Here is a 22,496-nt window from a genome sequence, read left to right as displayed (position 1 = left end):
AAGAGTAAGTTGCAATATGGATCGAGACAAATCAATTGACTTCAGGTTTACTAGGCAGTGTTTTAATAACGGAGTTGGTCATTTCCAATTACGTGGACCATATAGAATAATTCATAAGCACAAAAAAATAGATGAGATTGAAGAAGCACAACTTTTATTTGGTCACTCCTTTCATATTCTACTGTTATACTGCTCCATTGTTTCTGTTCTAAAAATCCAATCAACTTGCAGGAGTTACAATCTCGGTAATCATAATACATAAGAAACTTCTAACTACATCTCAAACCAAAAGATTTTCATTGTTTATGTTCTATAAATCCAATCAACTTGCAGGAGTTACATTCAGGGTAATCATAATACTTAAAAAACTTCTAACTGCATCTCCGACCAAAAGATTTTCAACAATTCACAAAGAAAGACTAATTTGTGATGATACTGAAAGATGTTGTTTCCACACGAGTTTGTGACTGAGAAGCAACTCCATAAATACTGAATGATCCATTGGAATCTGTTGCATTCTCTTCATTCCGCAGGGGCCGATCTAGGGACGAAAGGAAAGGTTTGGCTGGCAAAGACAAGAGTTGTTTGCTATCCACCAACATTTCTACGACTCTGCTCATGGAAGGACGATCACTTGGGTTCGTTTGAATGCACCATAACACAACTAATATTATCTTTTCTATCATTTCTTTATCACTTTCAAATGCATCCCCCACGCTTAGGTCACCTCCTTGTTGAAGCCGGTCGTATGCCCACAGATGGAAAACAATTTGACTCGAGTTTTCTGCATAAGTATCGATGTTTTTCTTTCTACCAGCCATTTCCATTAGAAGCATTCCATAACTATAAACATCTGACTTGTAAGAGACCCTTCCGATATTTTTATAGAACAACTCAGGTGCCATGTATCCTATCGTTCCTCGTAGAGCCGTCATCGTCACAAAACTCTCTTTTGTTGGGTATAATTTTGCCAATCCAAAGTCAGAGACTTTTGGGGCAAAATTTTCATCGAGGAGAATATTGTGAGGTTTGATGTCAAAATGTAGAATACGCATGTCGCAGCCTCAGTGCAGATATTCGATTCCTCGTGCTATTCCCAGAGCGATCTCATGTATCTTTTCCCAGCTCAATGACAATGAGTTCGTTTCACTTTGACCACGAGAGAAAATGTATTTGTCCAAGGATCCATTTGGCATGAATTCGTAGATAACAGCTCGTTTTGATCCTTCTGCGCAAAACCCAATGAGTGCAACAATGTTGGCATGATGAATCCTTCCAATGGTGGCAACTTCGTTGATGAAGTCCTGACCGTTACTATTAGCATTGGACAACATCTTTACAGCAACTAGTCTGCCACTTGAAAGCTTTCCTTTAAACACGCTTCCGAAGCCTCCTTGGCCCAATTTTTCTTTGAAACCTCTTGTCATCTTCTTAATATCCCGATAAGAGTACCTGTTTGGCGTCTGGTGTTTGAATTGAACAAGGAATTCCTCAACTGTCGTATCCATCCATGCCGCTCTGGTTCTACACTTGTACACCAGGAAAGCTGCGAAGCATAATACTCCGATTACCGTTCTTATAGCCAACAGAACTATTGTAAACTCGAGGAAACCAACGAAGAATTGTTAGATTTTACGAGAGTCAATTTTATTAATGACTTTTTGTCAACGCAATAAGGCAGTGCAGAAGTTGATCTTACTTGGGGGCGCAACGACTATGGTCCACTCGTAAACTGCAGAGATAGGCAAAGAAGTGAGGAAGATATGTAAGGCCTTGAAACGTCAAAATATATAGAAAATTTTGAACTTAGTAAACTCAATTAAAACAGACAATGAAGAGCCTCAGATCAAAATGATCACCGGCATGAGTACAAAATTCGAGACCCTCTGATTCCATGTGAGGGCTCTTGAATGGCATGTACTCGTGCGTGTGAGGAGTATTTTTTATTCCGCAATGAATGGAAGGAGGATATGACTCTACCAGATTCAGCGTAATCTATATGATAGTCCTTCATATCTTTCTTGAGAATGTTTCTCCGTACGAACTCAAAGACGAAGTCCACATGACCTACATGTTTCGGAAATCAGTAACAATATGAGCATCCATCACATGAAGAAAAAGATTCAAAGGGAATTTTTTGTGCAATTGTAAATGAGTAAAAACAGATACGCTTTAGTACTGAGCTCATCATAGAGTTATTCTTACAAGCCGACCAAACCAGTAACTTCTGCAACCACCTGGGCAAGGATTCCGTATTTGCAAAGTTTTCTCCGCATCTATAACCTCCTCCTTGAGAGTCTATGCAGTGACCACCTGTCATTTTGTAATAGGACGGAAGAGGTTCATCTGCTCTCAGATATCCTTTAGTGACCATATAGTCTATACAGCCGTAGTTATTGGCAAAACAAGGACGACAGGAAAGCTGCTCCTTCCAAGAGAGCTCGAAGCCATGGAGCAAAATTTGGAAAATGTTCGTAGAAGTTAGGATCTGAATTCCGTCGACCGGTGCAGGGAATTTTGCTACGATGTCACAGTTTGTGTGGAAGTCGGATAGTGCAATCTTATCTATGATGGTGTAGACATATGAAGCTGGAGAGGTCTTGTTTTTCTTGCAGATACCGGTTTGAATATAGGACGGGTGGTGAATGGGCTTTGGGCAAGTCACAAGGACAATATGTTTCGAGTAATTGGTCAACATGTATGCTTTGCCCCTGGCGTCGAAACTGTCCCCATTGTAATAATAATTATGTATCAAGGAAAAATTGAGAGGGATGGAGGAGCAAAGATGGCTCTTTAGAGAGGCGTGCACTATTTGAATTTGCCGAGAGTCGTAGAAGATCTGTTTGACAGAGTAGATGCCTAAGCTAACATTTACAAGGGTGAAGTTGTCAGAGTTGATGCGTGACCTAATATCTAGAAGGGTCTGATTGTTTCGGCACTGCAATTCGTAGAGGGGATCACCGCAGTGGATGGGATCACCTTCCAAACGAAAAGGGTGACTGATGTTTCGGATAATTCCGCAAGAAGAAGGGCGACATTGCAGGTGGAAAGGAAACCTAAGAGATTGGAGAGAAGGAGAAGGGGAAGTAAGGCTAACCTTAGGAACATTCCGAAACACTGGAGAGGCAGCAGATGAATATTGAATAATCTGTTCAATTTACCGAAATAAAATACAACATTCAATGCCATAGAAATTCATAAACTAAAATATAGAAGATTAATAAATACATATATCAATTCAATCAAGTTTCAATTAAACTTAGTAATGATTTCAATTTAAATCATATATCAATTTATTTTTAGTTGATAAAAATTTCATTAACAGAAATTCAGAAATTAAAATATAGAAAATATGGTATTTTCCAATGTGTATTTACTTATCTCTGTTCAGTCTTTTCAGTTGTAGTCTGTCTTATCTGCTTTTTATACTTAATACGAAGCTATCCTCTTGCTTATTTTCATTTATGTCTGCAACAGGTTAGAATAAAACCTTGTTTGTGTACATATGAAAAATTCTTCTTCTTTTCCAGGAAAATGAAGCAGTATTCTCTTTGGGTGATATTCTCATCAATTATCATACTCTCAACAGTATATGCTTATGCTGTAGAGCCTGTAATAACTGATGAAAATGGATGGAAATCTACTGTTTTTTTATCCCCTCCCTTTATTCTGGGACCTGGTTCAGTGCTGAACAAAAATTACTTTGATATCAAGTTTCCAAGGGGTCACATTGCTCTCAAAGAATTTAATGCTGAAGTAGTTGATGAATTGGGAAATTCCATTCCTCTTCATGAGACATACCTACATCATTGGGTCGTTATCAGATACTACTCACTAGTTTCTTCTAAAGGGAACCTGACTCAGAATAGTCATCTACCTGAGCGTATTGAAGGTGGAAACTCAGGAATTTGCCCAGATAATGTTCTTAGTCAGCACTTTGGGCTTGGATCAGAAACACGCCGAACTCTTACTAAAGTGCCAGACCCTTATGGAATAGAGATAGGGAACCCTGCAGAAATTCCAGATGGTTATGAAGAGATGTGGTTGTTAAATGTTCATGCAATTGACACACGGGGTGTGGTGGATCCCAAGGGATGCACTGAATGTAGGTGCAGTCTATATGATGTTACTGTGGATGGAACTGGCCAGCCTTTAGCAAAAAATTACACTGGGGGTTTACGTTGTTGCTATGACCAAACCCAGTGTAAATTGAGACGTGGGTTTGAGGGTGTGAGGAGAAAGCTGTATCTGAAATATACTGTGAGGTGGGTGGACTGGCACCAAAGTGTTGTGCCTGTAAGGATATACATATTTGATGTCACAGATTCAGGCAAGAGGACTAACTCAACTGAGGAGAACATTCAACTTGGTTGCAAGGTATTTACTTTCTTTTGTTTTATTTGTTAATCAAGAGATTCAGAGTAACAGGACTAACACTTATAATTCTTTATTTGATTCTCAGACTGAATATGACGTTGCGGCTTGCACCAAAGAAGCTTCGACCATTGGCATGTGTGTAGATAATAAAAAGACGAACCTGGTCCTCCCCCGAGGAGGTGAACTTGTCTATGGTGTGGCACATCAGCACTGGGGTGGGGTTGGCTCAAGTTTGTATCGTCAGGTGACAATGAATTAAAAGATTTTCTAGGTTACTTTAATGACTGATATTCATCAATCATCGTGTTATTTCTCATGTCTCAACCATCACAGGTTGCTACTGATGCCTCAAATTCAGCTATTAATTTTTCTTTGAATTTGTGTTTTTGTGAATGGATGTAGAATGGTCGGCTTATTTGCTCATCAAACCCGATTTATGGAGATGGAAAGGAAGCTGGAAATGAAGCTGACTATCTTGTGGGAATGTCTACCTGCTATCCAAAGCGGGGATCTGTTAGGATTGCTGATGGGGAGATTTTGACTTTGGAATCGAATTACAACAGTACTCGAATGCATACAGGAGTAATGGGTCTCTTCTATATCTTGGTAGCTGACCCAACATCAAAGCAACTTGCAGGTTCTTCAACTTCTCATGTAAGGCATCTTTTTCTATTTCTTCAGTATTTACATTCTTCACTTGCATATTTGAGAAGATACGTTTTAGATACAGTAGAAATAATTTTATGTGTCTTATTGTTTTATATCAGAAGTCAAAGAGAGCCGCTTTTCTTCAACCATAAGCAAGAGCACCGGGCAATACACAGCATGCAACAAGCCAAGAGACATTCGTGATAATAGAAGAAAGCAACTTTGTATCTTAACGAGTTTGACTTAAAAACTCACTCAATTCATATCTTGTTAATTGTAGGCGAAAATAAGTACGTGGTTTCCAAGTTATACTTGGCCACAAGTTTTCATTGGAATTATGGTGTGACTATTAGTATTGGCATTGGTTATCTTCATAAGAAGTCAGGCAAAAAAGACTAAAAACCCCTATCAACGTGAACCTAAAACTGGTAGAAGCAGCATTTCTGACACCATATCACTTTGACAGACATGATCTGTCCCAACAATCCTTACAAAGAGTGAAGCAAACAGTTTATGCCAAAAAATACACCACCTGAACTACCTAGAAACACTGTTTTACGGAACAAGAGAGAGAGAGAGAGAGAGAGAGAGAGAAAACACTCTACAATCAATTGTATAGAGAACTGTCCAAATGGCGTTGATAAACACTTAGCACAACAAGCAACTCAAGTTCTTGTAACCGGAGAGGAGCAAGAAAAGTCTTTGTTAAAGATTGTTAGCCTAGACATCTAAACTGTAGTCCAAAAAGAGGCAAGAAGAGCAAAAATGGCCAAAAGAGTTGAGAAAATAGTTATGAGTCGACCACTTAAGTAGAGACTGACCTTTTGAAGAGCCACGATGCAAAGGAGTTTGACCTCATTATTTGCAGAATGAAAAATTGAAATATGAAGTAAAAAGGAGTTGGTCACGTTCATTATTAAGAAATGACCACTAGAAACAACCCCTTTTGCAAAAGAATCAACCCCATCAATATGAGGAAGGGAAAACATTATAAATGCTCGAACACAATGAAAGGAGTTGACTCGTCGACTTTTTTGTGAGAACGCAAAGAAACAACTAATATGAAGTGTGAGAACAACTTCATCAGTCCAAGCCTCTGAAGGGGGCAAGTTGTTTGATCTCCAAAGCCCATGATGCTGAAATGATTTCTTGTCAAGATCAGGAGCTTCTCAATGGCATCCTGGGTTAAAGAAGGAAGAACAAGGATTGGGTGTAATCAATTCTTATATACTTGATTGTAGTATTTGCATAACAAGAGGCATAATTGTACTTCAAATATAAAAGTAAGTCACCCTTGCATGTAATCCAATCAAAGCATGTATAAGCTTATTGGAAGTTTTCAAAAAATCTCTTAGCTGGGTCTAAGTGCATGTACTTAAAAATTGTTGACCATAAGTCATAAACTGCTTCGACAGGTGATGCAATTGAGTTTCTCAAGACTCTTTGATGTAGATGTTGTTTGGCTGATCATAGTAAAAAAAATTAATTCCAAGGCAAGAGCTCATTTGGATTGGAGTAACAATCTAAAAAATTGATTGTGAACTACTATAAAAATTCTTGGTGTAATGGTTGATTATATATTTATTCTCTCCATTGAACACTTAGAATGCAATCAATGTTTTAATTTAGCCATATAAATTTGATAAACCTAATCACCCTTCCCCCCTTAAGGTTTTTCCTTGTAAGACCTTAAAAGGAGTTGGTTTTACCCTGGGTGGATGAGCGGCCTCTGTTAAGGGTGTAAACGGTATACGGATGAAACAAAATAGGCTATTTTGTATACCATTCTGATTCCAGTTTCAAGATTCTATATCCGTTCTATTTTATTATTTTTTAAGGTATTCCAATTTCGTTTATTTACTTGGTTAACACCCTGGTAAACGGATAAATAATCGTAAAATAGTAAAATTTGATACAAATATTTTAAAATTCTTAAAATTAGAAAAAAATATAACATGCTTATAATATTTGTAGGAAATAAAAAAGCTAAACATCAATATACATAATAAGGTGCGCATAAATGGGTGTGTAATAGGTATTATCCAATTCCATTCCGTTCAACCAATAGTAAAACCGTAAACGGATACAATTATTTGACTGCATATCTGAGTAGGATTTTTATTCCATTGCCTCTTCAATTTAAGAAACAATGGAAAAAAATGGGTAATCGGATAAAATTGATGTCCCTAGCCTTTGTTAGTGTGTAAATCATTTTTAAATATTTATTAATATTATTATATTTTATAAATAAATTTATAATAAATAATAAATATATACATATTTTAAAATTATATATGGTATTTTATATATTTTAATCAAATAATCTGATAAAATATATAATTATAAGACATTATTAGTTAATAACTAGAAGGATTAACTATCAATAGGCACTCTGGTGTTCTAAGTACTCAGGAGTCCCTCTCATATAGAGATATGGCAACAAGGAACTCACCCTTACCCGACTTTTTAAAGTAAAATAAGAAATTGAGTTTTAAGTAAAAGGTTCACAAATAAATAATGTAAAGAGTAAGTTGCAATACGGATCGAGACAAATCAATTGACTTCAGGTTTACTAGACAATGTTTTAATAACGGAGATGGTCATTTCCAATTACGTGTTTTAATACGAATGAATCCCATTTATCTTCCACACAAAAATAGATGAGATTGAAGAAGTGCAACTTTTATTTAGTCTCTCCTTTCATATTCTACTATTATACTACTCCATTGTTTCTCTTCTATAAATCAAATCAACTTGCAGGAGTTACATTCAGGGTAATCAGAATACTTAAAAAACTTCTAACTGCATCTCAAACCAAAAGATTTTCACCCATTCACAAAGAAAGACTAATTCTTGATGATACTGAAAGATGTTGTTTCCACACCAGTTTGTGACTGAGAAGCAACTCCATAAATACTGAATGATCCATTGGAATCTGTTGCGTTCTCTTCATTCCGCAGGGGCCGATCAGAGGACGAAAGGAAAGGTTTGGCGGGCAAAGACAAGAGTTGTTTGCTATCCACCAACATTTCTACGACTCTGCTCATAGAAGGACGATCACTTGGGTTCATTTGAACACACCATAGCGCAACTAATATTATCTTTTCTATCATTTCTTTATCACCTTCAATTGCATCTCCCATGCTTAGGTCACCTCCTTGTTGAAGCTGGTCATATGCCCACAAATGGAAAACAATCTGACTTGAGTTTTCTGCGTAAGTGTCGATGTTTTTCCTTCTACCAGCCATTTCCATAAGAAGCATTCCATAACTATAAACATCTGACTTGTAAGAGACCCTTCCAATATTTTTATAAAACAACTCAGGTGCCATGTATCCTATCGTTCCTCGTAGAGCCGTCATCGTCACAAAACTCTCTTTTGTTGGGTATAATTTTGCCAATCCAAAGTCAGAGACTTTTGGGGCAAAATTTTCATCGAGGAGAATATTGTGAGGTTTGATGTCAAAATGTAGAGTACGCATGTCGCAGCCTCGGTGCAGATATTCGATTCCTCGTGCTATTCCCAAAGCGATTTCATGTATCTTTTCCCAGGTCAATGACAATGAGTTCGTTTCACTTTGACCACGAGAGAAAATGTATTTGTCCAAGGATCCATTTGGCATGAATTCGTAGATAACAGCTCGTTTTGATCCTTCTGCGCAAAACCCAATGAGTGCAACAATGTTGGCATGATGAATCCTTCCAATGGTGGCAACTTCGTTGATGAAGTCCTGACCGTTACTATTAGCATTGGACAACATCTTTACAGCAACTAGTCTGCCACTTGAAAGTTTTCCCTTAAACACGCTTCCGAAGCCTCCTTGGCCCAATTTTTCTTTGAAACCTCTGGTCATCTTCTTAATATCCCGATAAGAGTACCTGTTTGGCGTCTGGTATCTGAATTGAACAAGGAATTCCTCGACTGTCGTATCCATCCATGCCGCTCTGGTTCTACACTTGTACACCAGGAAAGCCGCGAGGCATAATACTCCGATTACCGTTCTTGTAGCCAACAGAACTATTGTAAACTCAAGGAAACAAACGAAGAACTGTTAGATTTTACAAGACCCAATTTTATTACTGACTTTTTGTCTACGCAATAAGATAGAGCAGAAGTTGATCTTACTTGGGAGCGCAATGACAGTGATCCAGTCGTAAACTGCAGATATAGGAAAAGAAGAGAGGAAGATTTGTAAGGCCTTGAAAGGGATGCAAATTTTGAGCTTAGTGAACTCAATTTTGAGAGAGATAGTGAACAGCCTCAGATCAAAATGATCACCGAATGAGTACAAGATTCGAGACCCTCTGATTCCATATGCGGGCTCTTGAACGGCATGTACTCGTACGTGTGAGGAGCATTATTTTATTCCGCAATGAATAGAAGGATATACTCGTGCGTGCGTGCGGCTTGGGTACAACGATGACTCTTACCATATAGAGCATTATTATTATCCCTGAAGTACAAATTGTTGTAGTTTTTGTCGTGCTTGAGAATGTTTGTCCATACGAAATCAAAGACGAAATCCAGATGACCTACATGTTTGGGAGATCAGTAACAATCTGAGTATCCATCACCTGAAGAAAAAGATTCACAGGGAATTTTTTGTGCAATTGTTAACGAGTAAAAACAGATATACTTTAGTACTGAGCTCATCATAGAGTTATACTTACAAGCCAACCAAATCAGTAACTTCTGCAACCACCTGGGCAAGGATTCCGGAAATTCAAAGTTTGATCCGCATCTGTAAACTTCTTCTTGATATTCTATGGAGGGACCACCTGTCATTTTGTAACGAGTCGGAAGAGGTTCATCTGCACTCAGATATCCTTTAGTGACCAAATAGTCTATACAGCCGTGGTGATCGGCCAAACAACGACGACAGGAAAGCTGTTCCTTCCAAGAGAGCTCGAAGCCTTGGAGCAAAATTTGGAAAATGTTCGTAGAAGTTAGAATCTGAATTCCGTCGACCGGTGCAGGGAATTTTGCTACGACGTCACAGTTTGTGTGGAAGTCGGATAGTGGAATGTTGTCTATGATGGTGTAGACATATGAAGCTGGAGAGGTCTTGTTTTTCTTGCAGATACCGGTTTGAATATAGGACGGGTGGTGAATGGGCTTTGGGCAAGTCACAAGGACAATCAATTTTGAGTAATTGGTCAACATGTATGCTTCGCCCATGGCGTCGAAACGGTAATCATCTATCAAGGTAAAATTCTGAGGTATGGAGGAGCAAAGATGGCTCTTTAGAGAGGCGTCCACTATTTGAATCCGCTGAGAGTCGTAGAAGATCTGTTTGACAGAGTAGATGCCTGTGCTAATATTTACAAGGGTCTGATTGTTTCGGCAGCGCAATTGGTAGAGGGGATCACCGCAGTGGATGGGATCACCTTCCAAACGAAAAGGGTAACTGATGTTTTGGATATTTCCGCAAGAAGAAGGGCGACATGAGTCGGCTCCGTGGGCAGTGGAAAGGAAACCTAAGAGATTGGAGAGAAGGAGAAGGGGAAGTAAGGCTACAGGAATCGGAAGCAGCAACCTTGGGAACATTCCGAAACACCGGAGAGGCAGCGGAGGCGAAGGACGCAGGGAGACTGCGGATCCGCTGTCCCATTGGGTTATCTTATATCATCAAGGGTGCCGCATTAATTCTTCAAGTCGTCGATATAAAGAATAAAGTATTCAATTCAATAATGTAAGCAATCTAATATGTTTGTAATATATTATAATTAATTATTTACATTGACTAACAATCGACTAAATTACTTTGTTACTCATACAAGTTTAATTATTGTCCAATTAAACGCAATTAATTTATGTTAATTAATATTTTTATCATAATTTCCCTATTTTCATTTTCATATTTTAAATTTAAATTTGTTGTTGATAAAACTATATTTATAATTTATCATTAAGTAACTTAACGTAATTAAGTAATTAATTAGATGTAAAATAATGGCATTTCCAACTATGATAATTACATCATCTTTAACTTCATAATTAGTTTAATGAGATTAGTCTCATTTACTTTAAAGTTTAATTTCAATAATTTTGGTTGTATTGGCATCGTCTGGCGTTTATCCATCTATAAACTCTAAAATAAAGGCTATTGACATCATGATTCTATCGAGTCATCAACACTCTCTCTCTTTCCGTCCATCTATGAATCGGTTGCTTCCGGGTTCCTTCCTGTCACTCACAACTTTTGTGTTACACCCCTAATATAATCTATTTAAAGGTTTACACCCCTAATATAATGAAATTGTCCTTTTCTGTTAAAGTCATCAAGTCAAAGGCGTCGTTACCCATAAATTAACAGAAATAAAATACAACATTCAAAATCGTGATTATTGAATAATCTGTTCAATTTACCGAAATAAAATACAACATTCAATGCCATAGAAATTCATAAACTAAAATATAGAAGATTAATAAATACATATATCAATTCAATCAAGTTTCAATTAAACTTATTAATGATTTCAATTTAAATCATATATCAATTTATTTTTAGTTGATAAAAATTTCATTAACAGAAATTCAGAAATTAAAATATAAATCATACTAACAATCAATATAGTAATTAAATACCTAAGTTAAAAAATACAATAATTAGGTTCATTTAATAGAAACCCTAAATTACCTTGGTCAATCGGCTTTAGAGGGTAAGAGGAGTTCAATACGACTTCAGTTTTGAAAGAGGGGGCGGCTAGAGGATCAAATGATAAGGTTTTGAGAGAGGGGACAACAAAATTACCTTGGCAAGAGGATGAAATGATAGGTTTCGACTTTGAGAGAGGGGGCAGCAAGAGGACGAACAAGGGGAATGAAAAAGAAGGGTGAGAGACATGGTTGAGACGAAGACTAGGTTGAGAGGAAGAGAGGGCAGTTGAGAGGAAGGCATCAAGCGTGAGGCCGAGCAACTGCCAAGTGAGAAGGAAGCAGGCATGGTGAGAGGGCGAGAGGAAAGCATCAAAGTTCTAAAGTGTCAAGAGGGAAGTACGCGTTGAAGGGTGAGAGACAAGGCTGAGATGGAAAATGTTGAGCAGCGGCGGAGTGAGAGGAAAGCATGCATGGCGAGAGGGCGTGAGGAAGGAGTCGAAGCTCTAAAGTGTGGAGAGGGAAGTACGTGTTGGTGAGAAGAGCGACGAGAAATAGTGACTATCGAGAAGGAAGCAAAGAGGAGCATCAAAAGAGAGCGAATCAAAGTAAAATCAAATGGTCGAGAGAGGGCTGATGTCGCATTATGATAACAAGACACGATGACACAACATCCTACGGATGATTATATGGCGATTCAATGATGTGTCAAGTGACATTGCTTTAATTCCTTTAGTTGTTGATGTGGTGTGCTGATGTGGTACCACATAACTGATGTGTCGAGTTGGACATACACATGTGCAGTTGATCGATCAAAGTTGGGTATATTTTATATTAAGTTTGAAAGTTGGTTATTTTTGTTAATATTTAATAAAAATGGGTAATTTAGTAACTTTGGGAACATTCCAAAACACTGGAGAGGCACCCAAGGAGAAGGACGACGTAGGGAACTGCGGGATCCGCCGTTCCCTTGGGTTATCTTATCATCTCATGTGGCTTTTGAATTAAACCTGATATGAAGTATTGGTTCCCTTATATGGATATCAGATCGCAATTATGAAGGGATTGAAGGAGATCAACCAGTAAAAGTAATTGGGAATGATGTAGAATTTTGACAAAATCAAGAAGAAGATGAAGATGATTTGGAGCAATTAATTCGCCAACCTTTTTTCGTAACAATAAAGTAAATCAAATGTAGGACAATATGTAGAGTACAATAATTGATTTAACATGACTAATTTTGTATTCAACATTTTATTTTACTGAAAAATTATGGGATACGTATGGTAATGTATGAGACTAATTATATATTTTTATTCATTTCCCTAGAAAAAAAACACTAACTGGTCCATTCAATTTTCTTTGGAAAATTTTAAAATTTTCTATATAATTTATTAATAGCATTAATAGGATTGTATCGAAAAGTTTATTGGAATATATATCCAAGAAAAAATATTTTTAGTTTTTTCTAAAATATAAATTTTCAACCAGGGACATTAACTGTTAGATGTTGAACTAAACCACACCTTAGCAATTGAATAAGGGTGAAATTTATACAATTTAGAATACAGAAGATACGCTTTACATGGTAAGGTAAATACAACATGGGATAAATTCAATGGGATCTTATCCGATAACTGAAGGAATTATGCTTATCCTTTATCATGCGATATACCACTTGTTAGAGAGGCCAATCTTGTCTCGTAGCAACAAAAACTGTGAACTTAGCATTGGCTATGTAAGGAGATTTGTTTCTTGGAAGCAAAAGGACGAGTAGAGCAGCGACATTGGTAGCGACTAGGGCAAACGGAATCGCATCGTCCGGTGATGAGATGTAGAAGAGCAGTGGCACTGGTAACAACTGCGGCACACAGAATCAAAGAGAATGCATCATCTAGTGAAGAGATGTAGAAGAGCAGTGACACTGGTAATAGCTGGGGCGGACAGAATCGAAGAGAACGCATCATCCGGGGAAGAGATGTGGAAGAGCAGTGGCACTGGTAGCGGCTAGGGTGGACGAAATTGCATCGTTTGGTGAAGTGATGTGGAAGAGCAGCGGAACTAGTAATGATTGGGGCGGATGAAATCGTATCATTTGGTGAAAAGATATAGAAGAGCAGCGGCACTGGTAGCGGCTGGGAGAGCAGCGACACTGGTAGCGGCTAGGGAGAGCAGTGGCACTGGTAGCGGCTAGGGAGAGCAGTGGCACTGGTAGCGAATGGCAACATTGGTAGTAGTTAGGAAGAGCAACGGCACTAGAAGTAGTTAGGAAGAGCAACAACTGGGAAGAATAGTGACACTGGTAGCGGTTGTGAAGAGCAGCGGCATCGGGAGCGATTGGGAAGAGAAACGACATTGGTAACTGCTAGGGCTGGCGGAATCAAAGAGAACGTATCGTTCGGTGAAGAGATGTAATAGTGTAGCTACACTGGTAACGACTGGGGGCGGTCAAAATCGAAGAGAATGCATCATCCGGTGAAGAGATGTGAAAGAGCAGCGACATTGATAGCGGTTGGGGTGGACGAAATTGTATCGTTCTGTGAAGAGATGAGGAAGAGCTAGCGGTGGTAGCGGTGAAGGTCGACGACAATGGGAGAAGAGCGAAGGGTGGAGGTTTTGGTTGACAGGGACGATGATGGTTACAACGACGTCTGCAGATCTTCTACCAAGCAATGAAATTCTAGGAGGGATTGAGAGATACAGAGATGCAGAGTAGGAGAGATATGCACAGAAGGCGTGCAGGGTCTTCACTGGTGACATGGAGCGATGATGACGACGACAATAGATGGTGATGGCGACGGCGATAGGAGAGGGGTCAGATAGACGAGAGGCTCGGCGTAGCACAGGTGTGTGGCGTCGGGTGACAGCCGAGGTCGGGCTCAGTGCCACAGTGGAAGAGGGCGAGGTGGAGAATGGGAAGAGAAGTTTTTTGTTTCTCAATATCGCAAAGAGCGTGGTAAATACAAAGGGGGAGTGGGTGAGGTGGACGGAATCGAAATTGAATCATCTGGGTGGTCAGCTTGGGAGGGTGTGGCAAAGCGACGGTGGACGTGAAGGTGACGACAAAAGCGTCAGGTGGGAATGAGAGAGAAGTAGAGCATGAATTACAAGTGGAGAGGCAAAGGAAGTGGGAACAAAAATTCAGAGGATGGCAGATGCAGAAAATCGATTTGCTTTGATACTATCTATATTATAGATGTTAAACATGTAGCTTACATGTTAATGCCTCCCTGAAGATTCAAAAGTGTAATAAAAAATTCACATAGGTAGATGGAAAAGGCTTTTTAACTTAGGGCTGTTTGGAGACCACAAAAAAAGAAAAAGGAAAGAAAAGAGGAGAGAAAGTGATTTTCCATTATTTGGGCAGTAGAAAATCGTGAAGAGAAAAAAAAAAAGAGAAGCACCGTTTGCTAACGATGGACTTCCAAGAGAAAAGAAACGAAATAGAAACCGCGGAGAAAATATCATCCGGTTGAAAAAGTAGTTCGTTCATGAGGGTGCAAATTCTCATCTCCAGTTCTCTTTGCTCCCTCAACGACATTTCTTGACCGGAAGGTATTTCGCTCCCTTCTCTCTCTCTTCCCCTTCTCTCCCTTCTCCCCTTGCCACCCCTGCGATTTCCCTGGCGTGTACCACGAGGCCGATATGGTGGTAGCACTAAACCTTGGTGACCGCAGAGCCGGTTCGCCAGGTCTCACTGGCCGTCTTGACCCCGCCATTGGTAAGCTCTCTGCCATCGTCCCCGGTCGTCTCATCGGCGTGCTCCCTGAAACCATATCGCATTGCCGGAATCTCCGCTTCCTCGCCATCAGTAAAAATTTACTGCATGGCAGAATCCCAACGTCCTTTTCCAACCTAAGGTCACTCCAAACTTTGGATCTCAGCTACAACCTTTTGACAATCCATTCCTCGGTCACTCGAGGAAATTCGTTGCTTTCGAACGTAATCCTCTACCACCATAACCGTATCGACCGCCTCTTACCTCGACTAAGCCGCTTGAACTACCTGAACTTCAGCATGAACCGTTGCACGAGCACTGTACCAGGCTGCGTCTAGTCCCCCATTTCGTCTCTTCAATTACAGCGGAATCAATTCACCGGGCTCTTTGCTACCCCCGGGATGGGACAGGAACTCCAGCTTCGTTCTCAGCTAAAATCACCTATCAGGACAAATATCGTCGATATTTTCATGTTCAGAATCTTTACATTAGGCCTGGTTCGAAAGACTTTTGTTGATAGGTTACTCTCAGCCGGGATTCAGGTCCTGTTTATCTTAATTGCAAAATAAAATTTTATCAATCATATATATATATCTTAAGCTTATATTTTTAATTATTATAAAAGTTTAAAAGATATTAATTTTCTTTTCTCTTATTTTCCATGGACAGCCAAATAAAAGAAAAAAACGCACTTTTTTTTTCTCTTTCTAAGGGTTAATAAGAGACGGTTAGCGAAAAAGATCTTGCCATGAAGATAATATTACAATGGGCAGTGGGATCAGCCCCCACAACTTTTATCTCTTTAAATTTCTCTTTTCGTCAGGTTCGGCTAGAACGAGCCTTGCACCCAGCCAACCAATTGGAAATATACAGAAGACCCAACTTCATCACAAAGCATTTATGACCGATCCCTCGTAAAGAAAGGATGTCTGAGAGCTTCTCGAGCAGTAAATCGATCGGATGGATCATATTTCAACAGACCCTGCAGCAGATCAATAAGGTCACCTGCTGAGTGATCCACATGCTGCATCACAAGATTCTGCCAAACCAAAAACCCATACATATCATTATTCAGCTTTGAAGCACTTGAAGCACTAATTAATAAAACGGCAAAAATCAACTCTTTCAATGTATGAGCTAGGTGAGCTCGACAAAATCTAATAAAACATACCTGCAGCCTCGGTAACTTCAAAACAGCTTTGATACTCTCTCTCGACGTTGCACCTTCGGGCCAGTCCAACCTACCCCTTCGAATGTACTTCTCAGCATGCCGGCTGCAATAAAAAGAAATAAAAAGCATAAACAATAAAAAATCATTTCTCACCCTTGTTTGGGAAAGGCTTTGAAAACTTACTCCACTCGTTTCAACATGTGCTGCGGAATTGGGCCTAATACCCTCTCCATCATAGCCAATGCTCTACATTTTCATGGGTCTGAAAGAGAGCTTCTCCCTGGTTAAATGAAAAAAACATGAAGACGTTACGAAAACATTCTTGCAATTACCACAAGGTCAAACAAATTCAAAATTCCACTTAACAAAGATAAGACATTACCAAGCAAAGCTCCACCAGAATACACCCCACACTCCATACATCACACGGGTAACTCCACCCTAAGCCTATATGCCAGAAATGAAACGTCAACCTTGAACATAAAAAGGGCACATGAAGAGTGAACAAAAATCATCTATCAGCTAAACTGCAAAAGATAACGCACCAAGAATGACCCCAGGCGCTCGATAATGCCGTGTTGAAACAATGTAGCTGTGATCCTGTTCCTCATTAGCAGTGCTACCAAAATCAATCACTTTGATTGCACTTGATTTAGGCAACCTTTTGTAATAACATGCATCCTTTGGGGATCGAGAAGAGTACTGTTAACAAAATCAGGATGCCATGAGAAAAGAGTATGTTTAATAACTAGAAAAATATATAAAAATTTAAAAGTCTGGAGAATGTTAACACTAAAAGAGCAAAAAAAAGAGAAATGGTAAAGTCCAAAAACCACATTAAAAAAACTTTAATATAAACAGATGAAGGAAATCAAGAAAAGAAACAATACCTTATAGTCAGAAACTTTTATGTATTCTGAAGAAACAAGAAGTATGTTCTCTGGTTTCAAATCTGTATGAATGAGGCGTAACTCATGCATAACTGCAAGGATATAACACATAACAGGAATAAGAAATCGTAAAGAATAGGAACATAACAAATTAAACCGCTCTGTACTAAAATGAAAATGTTGTCCACAATGGCAAAGATTTCTTCCTCCCAAAGTATAAAAACTGATGATTGTCATCAAACACTCAACAAGTTCCAGAAAGATGGCAAGACCAAATATATCTATATATATATATATATATATATATATATAGAGAGAGAGAGAGAGAGAGAGAGAGAGAGAGAGAATCGATCCTCTCATGCAGAAAAATAGAAGTGCTCAGAAGAAGTAATGTCTACACACATGCTACACATTCCAAAAGTTGTCTGCCAAGCTCACGGACTAGATCAATTTGAAATGAACGGTAACTGTTTTTCCGTAGAAGATCGTATAAGCTTGGCCCAAGCTTCTCAAATACCTGTTAAGACCATTTACATCCACCGAACAAGTTTTAACCCCCAAAGTATTAAAATTGGGGAAAGCAAGCCATTGCAAATTCAATCATATATACTTACAATACAGATATGGTTACGATAGTCAAACCAGTTTCGTATTTGCACACAACTGCAAAGGAACACACCCACTTACACAATGTCCAGTTTTAGACCTAGTAGAATGCGCTAAAAAGAGTACTCCTACTTACAATACGCAGATCAAGTACTGTGGGGGTATACAATACATACCAACTTCCATTCTTGTCATGCCTCCCAAGCTGTTGGAGCACATCAATCTCGATCATTGCAGCTCCCTATATTTCTTAATGCCACGAACTATTTTGATGGCTACCATTTCTTTTCTGTCCCTATCCCAGCACTCTAGGACTTGACCAAAGGTTCCTGAAAAAAAAACAATAGGAACCAGCAAACCAGACATAGTTATTAGCAAAGTATAAAAGAATATGATGCAAATATAAAATAAGAATAAGAAAGGAAGCCAGCCACTAATGTCAGATATCAAACTAAATAGTTTCAATAAAAATAATAGCTGGTCAGAACTTGCCTTCACCCATCTTGCTGTGGATTCTATCTGCAAAAAGAGGTAAGAAACAACATGAGAAGATGAGAGAGAATAATTTCAACAACGTACAGAGCCATTGTTCCACTTTTAACACAAGCACCATTTAGAAAAAGGAGTTCTTTTACAAAGCTTAGACTCAACTACAACAGTTTAATACTCATAAGAAACCTCCATAATATGTTAAAAGCATACAAAGAAAAATAGATGTTTAGTAGAACACCAAAAAGCAACGTTTGAAACCTAACATGAAAAACAGAAAAATGCAATTTTTTAAAGCAAGAAAATAGATGTTTAGTAGACTGGATTGGAATCTAACAGGAAAAACAGGAAAAAGCAAATTTTGTGTCACTAAAAAAGCAAGACTGTCATCTTTTAAAAAAGAAATGGCAAAAAGACAAAAGAAAAAGAAGCAGTAAATACCAAAATACAAAAAAATGAAAGAAAAAAAAGTATAACGGATTTTTTGAGACAAAAAGACAAATAATTAGCAATAAATGTCCTGAGAGATCATTTGATAAATTCATACAAATAGATGAGAAAGAGTTAAAAACTGTAAAGATACCATATAAAACGGTTATAGTTAATACTGTCCATCCTTAAGGAGTAGTATTACATGCCCTTTAATAATATCAACAACATTAAATCTTGAGAAACAGAACAGATTTTTCAAGCTCGGTTAAGCTAACAAACAAGCACAAACAAACACTAAAAGGTGAATAGAATCATTATGGTGATTAAGTGTAATTACAGCGTGGAGTTAAATTCTCTCCCAGTGCAAACATGTAATGGCCATCTTTGTCATCATCTCGCCAAGGGGGAGAACCATTACGAGTGACTCCTTTTACATATAGAGAAGAACAAGTATGGTCTGAGGGTGCCCCGGAAGATGCATGGCTTGTCACATTCCCAACCTCTTGCCCACAAATTATTCCTGGCTGAGCCTACACACAGCCATCATTCATAGTTCCACTTAACAAAGATAATGATAATGCATTTTCCCCTCAACAGTATCCTTCAAACATATATTCCAGCTAATTCCCAACCAAACAGCTTAAACTATAGATAACTGAAGATTTAAGTTCCGTAATTAGAAGGAAAAAAATTTAATAAAAAATAAGAACATCTAAAAGTACGTTTACCATATCTTTCTGCCCTGGAAAATAAAACATAATCAAATCAAACAACACTCGCCAATGGAATGAAATATAACCACCGTTGTCGAGTAGAAAAATGGCTGTAAATTATTAAATTTTTCCCGTATTGAAAATCAAATCCACAGAAGAAAAATGCTACCTAAGCAACCAATGAAATTTTGCTTGAAGGTAAATGATATTGCATAAACATCAGAAACTTAAAACCAAGTGGGTAAAAGAGTCATGAAAAGCAAATGAACAAAGGAATCAAAGACAACATGAATCAATCAAAGACAACGAATTCAACCAATCCATCTCTCAGATCCTTACCAGATCCACCTTAATGACAAAAAACACATCGATTGAACAAACGAAATAAGCGGAAAAAAAACAGCCGTCGTCATATCCACCCAACACCAGACGGATCTACCTAAAACTGCACCAGATCTATCCTCCCCCGCCCAAAAGAAAAACTAAACTAAATCTTACTATAAAGAAAAAAATCAAAGGGCCAACCAGATACCTTGGTAGCCTGCGGCACATCCCACGCTAACCTGGGCCTTTTTTTGGGACGCCGATCCATGTGCGTGTGAGGAAACTCCGTCACGCATTCCATCTCCATGATCACTCACTCTGGCTAGACAACGAAGAAAAGAAAAAGAGAAATTGCCGACGAAAATAGAGATTCGTTCGGCAGGAAACCCTAACACAACCGCGAGGAAAGTCTCGAGCAGTAAGTGGCTACGTTTTCTAATAATAAAGCCAACGCAGCCTAAATAAAAGCTGACCAACCCAACCCTCTTCTCCTCAACCTGAGTTTATTTTTTAACCCTCCTCTCCTCTCCGCGGGGACGTCTTTAGTTTAAACTTAGGGGAAACCTCCTACAAACCGATCATAATAGAAAATTTTTAGTCATACATCGGTCAAATTTTGGTTAATTTAGCCTAGCCAAGCTCGCCTTACACATTCTGTGAAAAGGGTCTGGCAACAACATAAAGTGGAGATTTCTTCCGCAATGTCATCCCACATGTTTCAGCCATCTCTAACTCTTCCCTCGCCTCCCCGCGCCGCAAATCCCACTCGAAACTGTTCAAAAGATTGGCCATTACAAGCTCGACGGTGGTGAGCGCAAAAAGACCACCAGGACAACTCCTCAGGCCTGCGCCGAAAGGGATAAATCGGAAATAGTGGTTTTTCAGATCAATGCTGCTAGTATTCATGAACCTCTCTGGGCTGAATTCCTCTGGATTTTCCCACAATTTAGGATTCCTTCCGATGGCCCAGGCGTTAACCATCACCCTTGTTTTCGCTGGTACTCGAAAATCCCCTATTTTGACGTCCTGAGTCACCTCTCGAGGGACTAATAGTGGGACTGGTGGATGCAGCCTCAGAGTCTCCTTGATTACCGATTTCAGGTACGGCATTAGGGGCAGATCCGTTTCTGGGACTTTTGGTTTCCCTTGGGATATCGTCCTCACTTCTTTCTGCACCTTCTTCATTGTTCGGGGGTGTCTGATGAGCTCTGCCATTGCCCATTCCAAGACCGTGTAAGTTGTGTCAGTTCCGGCGACAAACATGTCCTGCGTGAAGAAATCCGTGAGACAGGTCTCAGTGAAAATGCTTTGATTTAGTTGATGTTAACGGAAAAGATACATACGAGGATGAGTGCTTTCATGTGATCTTGTTCGAATTGAAAACCCAGCTCACCGCTCTTCTGAATGTCAAGCAGAACGTCCACAAAATCGCGTCTGTTTTCTTCAACTGCATCTCTCCTCCTGGTTAAATGGTCTTCTATCACTTGCTCAAGAAAATCATCCCAGCCTTGGGAGTTTCTCTTCAATCTCGCGTCAAGGCCGGTCAATTTGCCGACCCACGCAAGGGAAGGGAAAATGTCCCCGATGTGGAACCCGCCCATTAGATCCATGAGCTCCTCCAGCAGCTGCATAAATTCCTGGCCATGACTCTGCTTTTCTTCGTAGTACTTCTTACCTAGGGCAACTCTGCTCACTATATTGTTGGTGGTGGATCTGAAAATTTTGCTTAAATTAACAGGACCAGAAGACTGGTAGATGTTCTCTAACAGAAGGAACACTTCTTCCTCCCTCACGGATCGAAATGACTCTACTTGCTTTGCACTAAAGAGCTGGAGAATGCAAATCTTCTTCACCTGCCAACAAAAATTTATTCTGGTAAAAACCAAAAAAATTAAAATCCAAAACAGAAAGGGGAACAACAAATTGGTGATTAAAGCCACACCTGCCGCCAGTACTCTCCGTATTTGGCGAAGATAATATCCTTGCCTTTGTAAAATATATAATCGGGTATGATCAAAGATGGCCTATTTGAGAAAACTCGATCGTGGGTTTTTAGTACTTCCTGAGCCGAATCATTGTCGGAGGCCACAAGTGTGGGTGTGCTTCCGAAATATACGAGCATAAGCGGACCATGTTTCCGAGAGAGAGCCTCGAGGGAGCGCTGCGGCAGGGGCCCTAGCTGGTGCAAGTTGCCTATAATCGGAAGCCTGGCCGGAGAAGGCAACTGATTACATTTCTCTGACTTGGGTTTGCAGAGAAGGTACAAGAGGAAGAGGAATAGAAGAGAGATCAGCAGGAGAGGCATCGATTTTGTTTATGGGAAAATGGGTTAGTTCTTCCTGACATGAAACAGAGTGCCTACAGATTTCGGTGGAGCGCTCGTTTTTTAAATCTTGTTCCACTCATTTCAATTCACCTGAAAATGGGACTTGTTTTCTTCCGTCGTAATATGAAAAGGTGGTCAGATTAGAATTTTAAACAATGGGAATGGTAGACAGTCCAGTCAATATAAACTGCGTATGGAAGATAG

At 39.2% G+C, this 22,496-nt stretch overlaps 2 protein-coding genes and 2 pseudogenes across 2 annotated transcripts; 1 reads left to right on the top strand and 3 right to left on the bottom strand.

Moving 5' to 3' along the window:
• Window positions 1-419: 419 nt before the first annotated feature.
• On the bottom strand, window positions 420-3,505 carry LOC137963361 (LEAF RUST 10 DISEASE-RESISTANCE LOCUS RECEPTOR-LIKE PROTEIN KINASE-like 2.1; annotated as a pseudogene).
• Window positions 3,506-3,534: 29 nt separating this feature from the next.
• LOC137963360 (uncharacterized) lies at window positions 3,535-5,299 on the top strand. The gene is made up of 4 exons (XM_068810492.1): window positions 3,535-4,377; window positions 4,463-4,621; window positions 4,780-5,031; window positions 5,145-5,299. Exons 1-4 carry the CDS (start codon window positions 3,535-3,537, stop codon window positions 5,175-5,177), a joined length of 1,287 nt encoding a protein of 428 aa, XP_068666593.1. The 3' UTR covers window positions 5,178-5,299.
• Window positions 5,300-7,871: 2,572 nt separating this feature from the next.
• Window positions 7,872-10,573, bottom strand: LOC137963359 (LEAF RUST 10 DISEASE-RESISTANCE LOCUS RECEPTOR-LIKE PROTEIN KINASE-like 2.3). The gene is made up of 4 exons (XM_068810491.1): window positions 9,697-10,573; window positions 9,457-9,558; window positions 9,152-9,184; window positions 7,872-9,043 (listed from the first exon to the last, which is right to left on the bottom strand). Exons 1-4 carry the CDS (start codon window positions 10,571-10,573, stop codon window positions 7,872-7,874), a joined length of 2,184 nt encoding a protein of 727 aa, XP_068666592.1.
• A 5,442-nt stretch (window positions 10,574-16,015) lies between these two features.
• Window positions 16,016-22,415, bottom strand: LOC137962172 (cytochrome P450 71A1-like; annotated as a pseudogene).
• Window positions 22,416-22,496: the final 81 nt, after the last annotated feature.

The sequence above is a fragment of the Aristolochia californica genome, unplaced genomic scaffold (assembly GCF_029961685.1).
Source record: "Aristolochia californica isolate CCGP_79_NKW_82.1479 unplaced genomic scaffold, dmAriCali1.0.hap1 SCAF_4, whole genome shotgun sequence".
NCBI lineage: Eukaryota > Viridiplantae > Streptophyta > Magnoliopsida > Piperales > Aristolochiaceae > Aristolochia > Aristolochia californica.
This window is presented reverse-complemented; position numbering and strand designations above follow the sequence as displayed.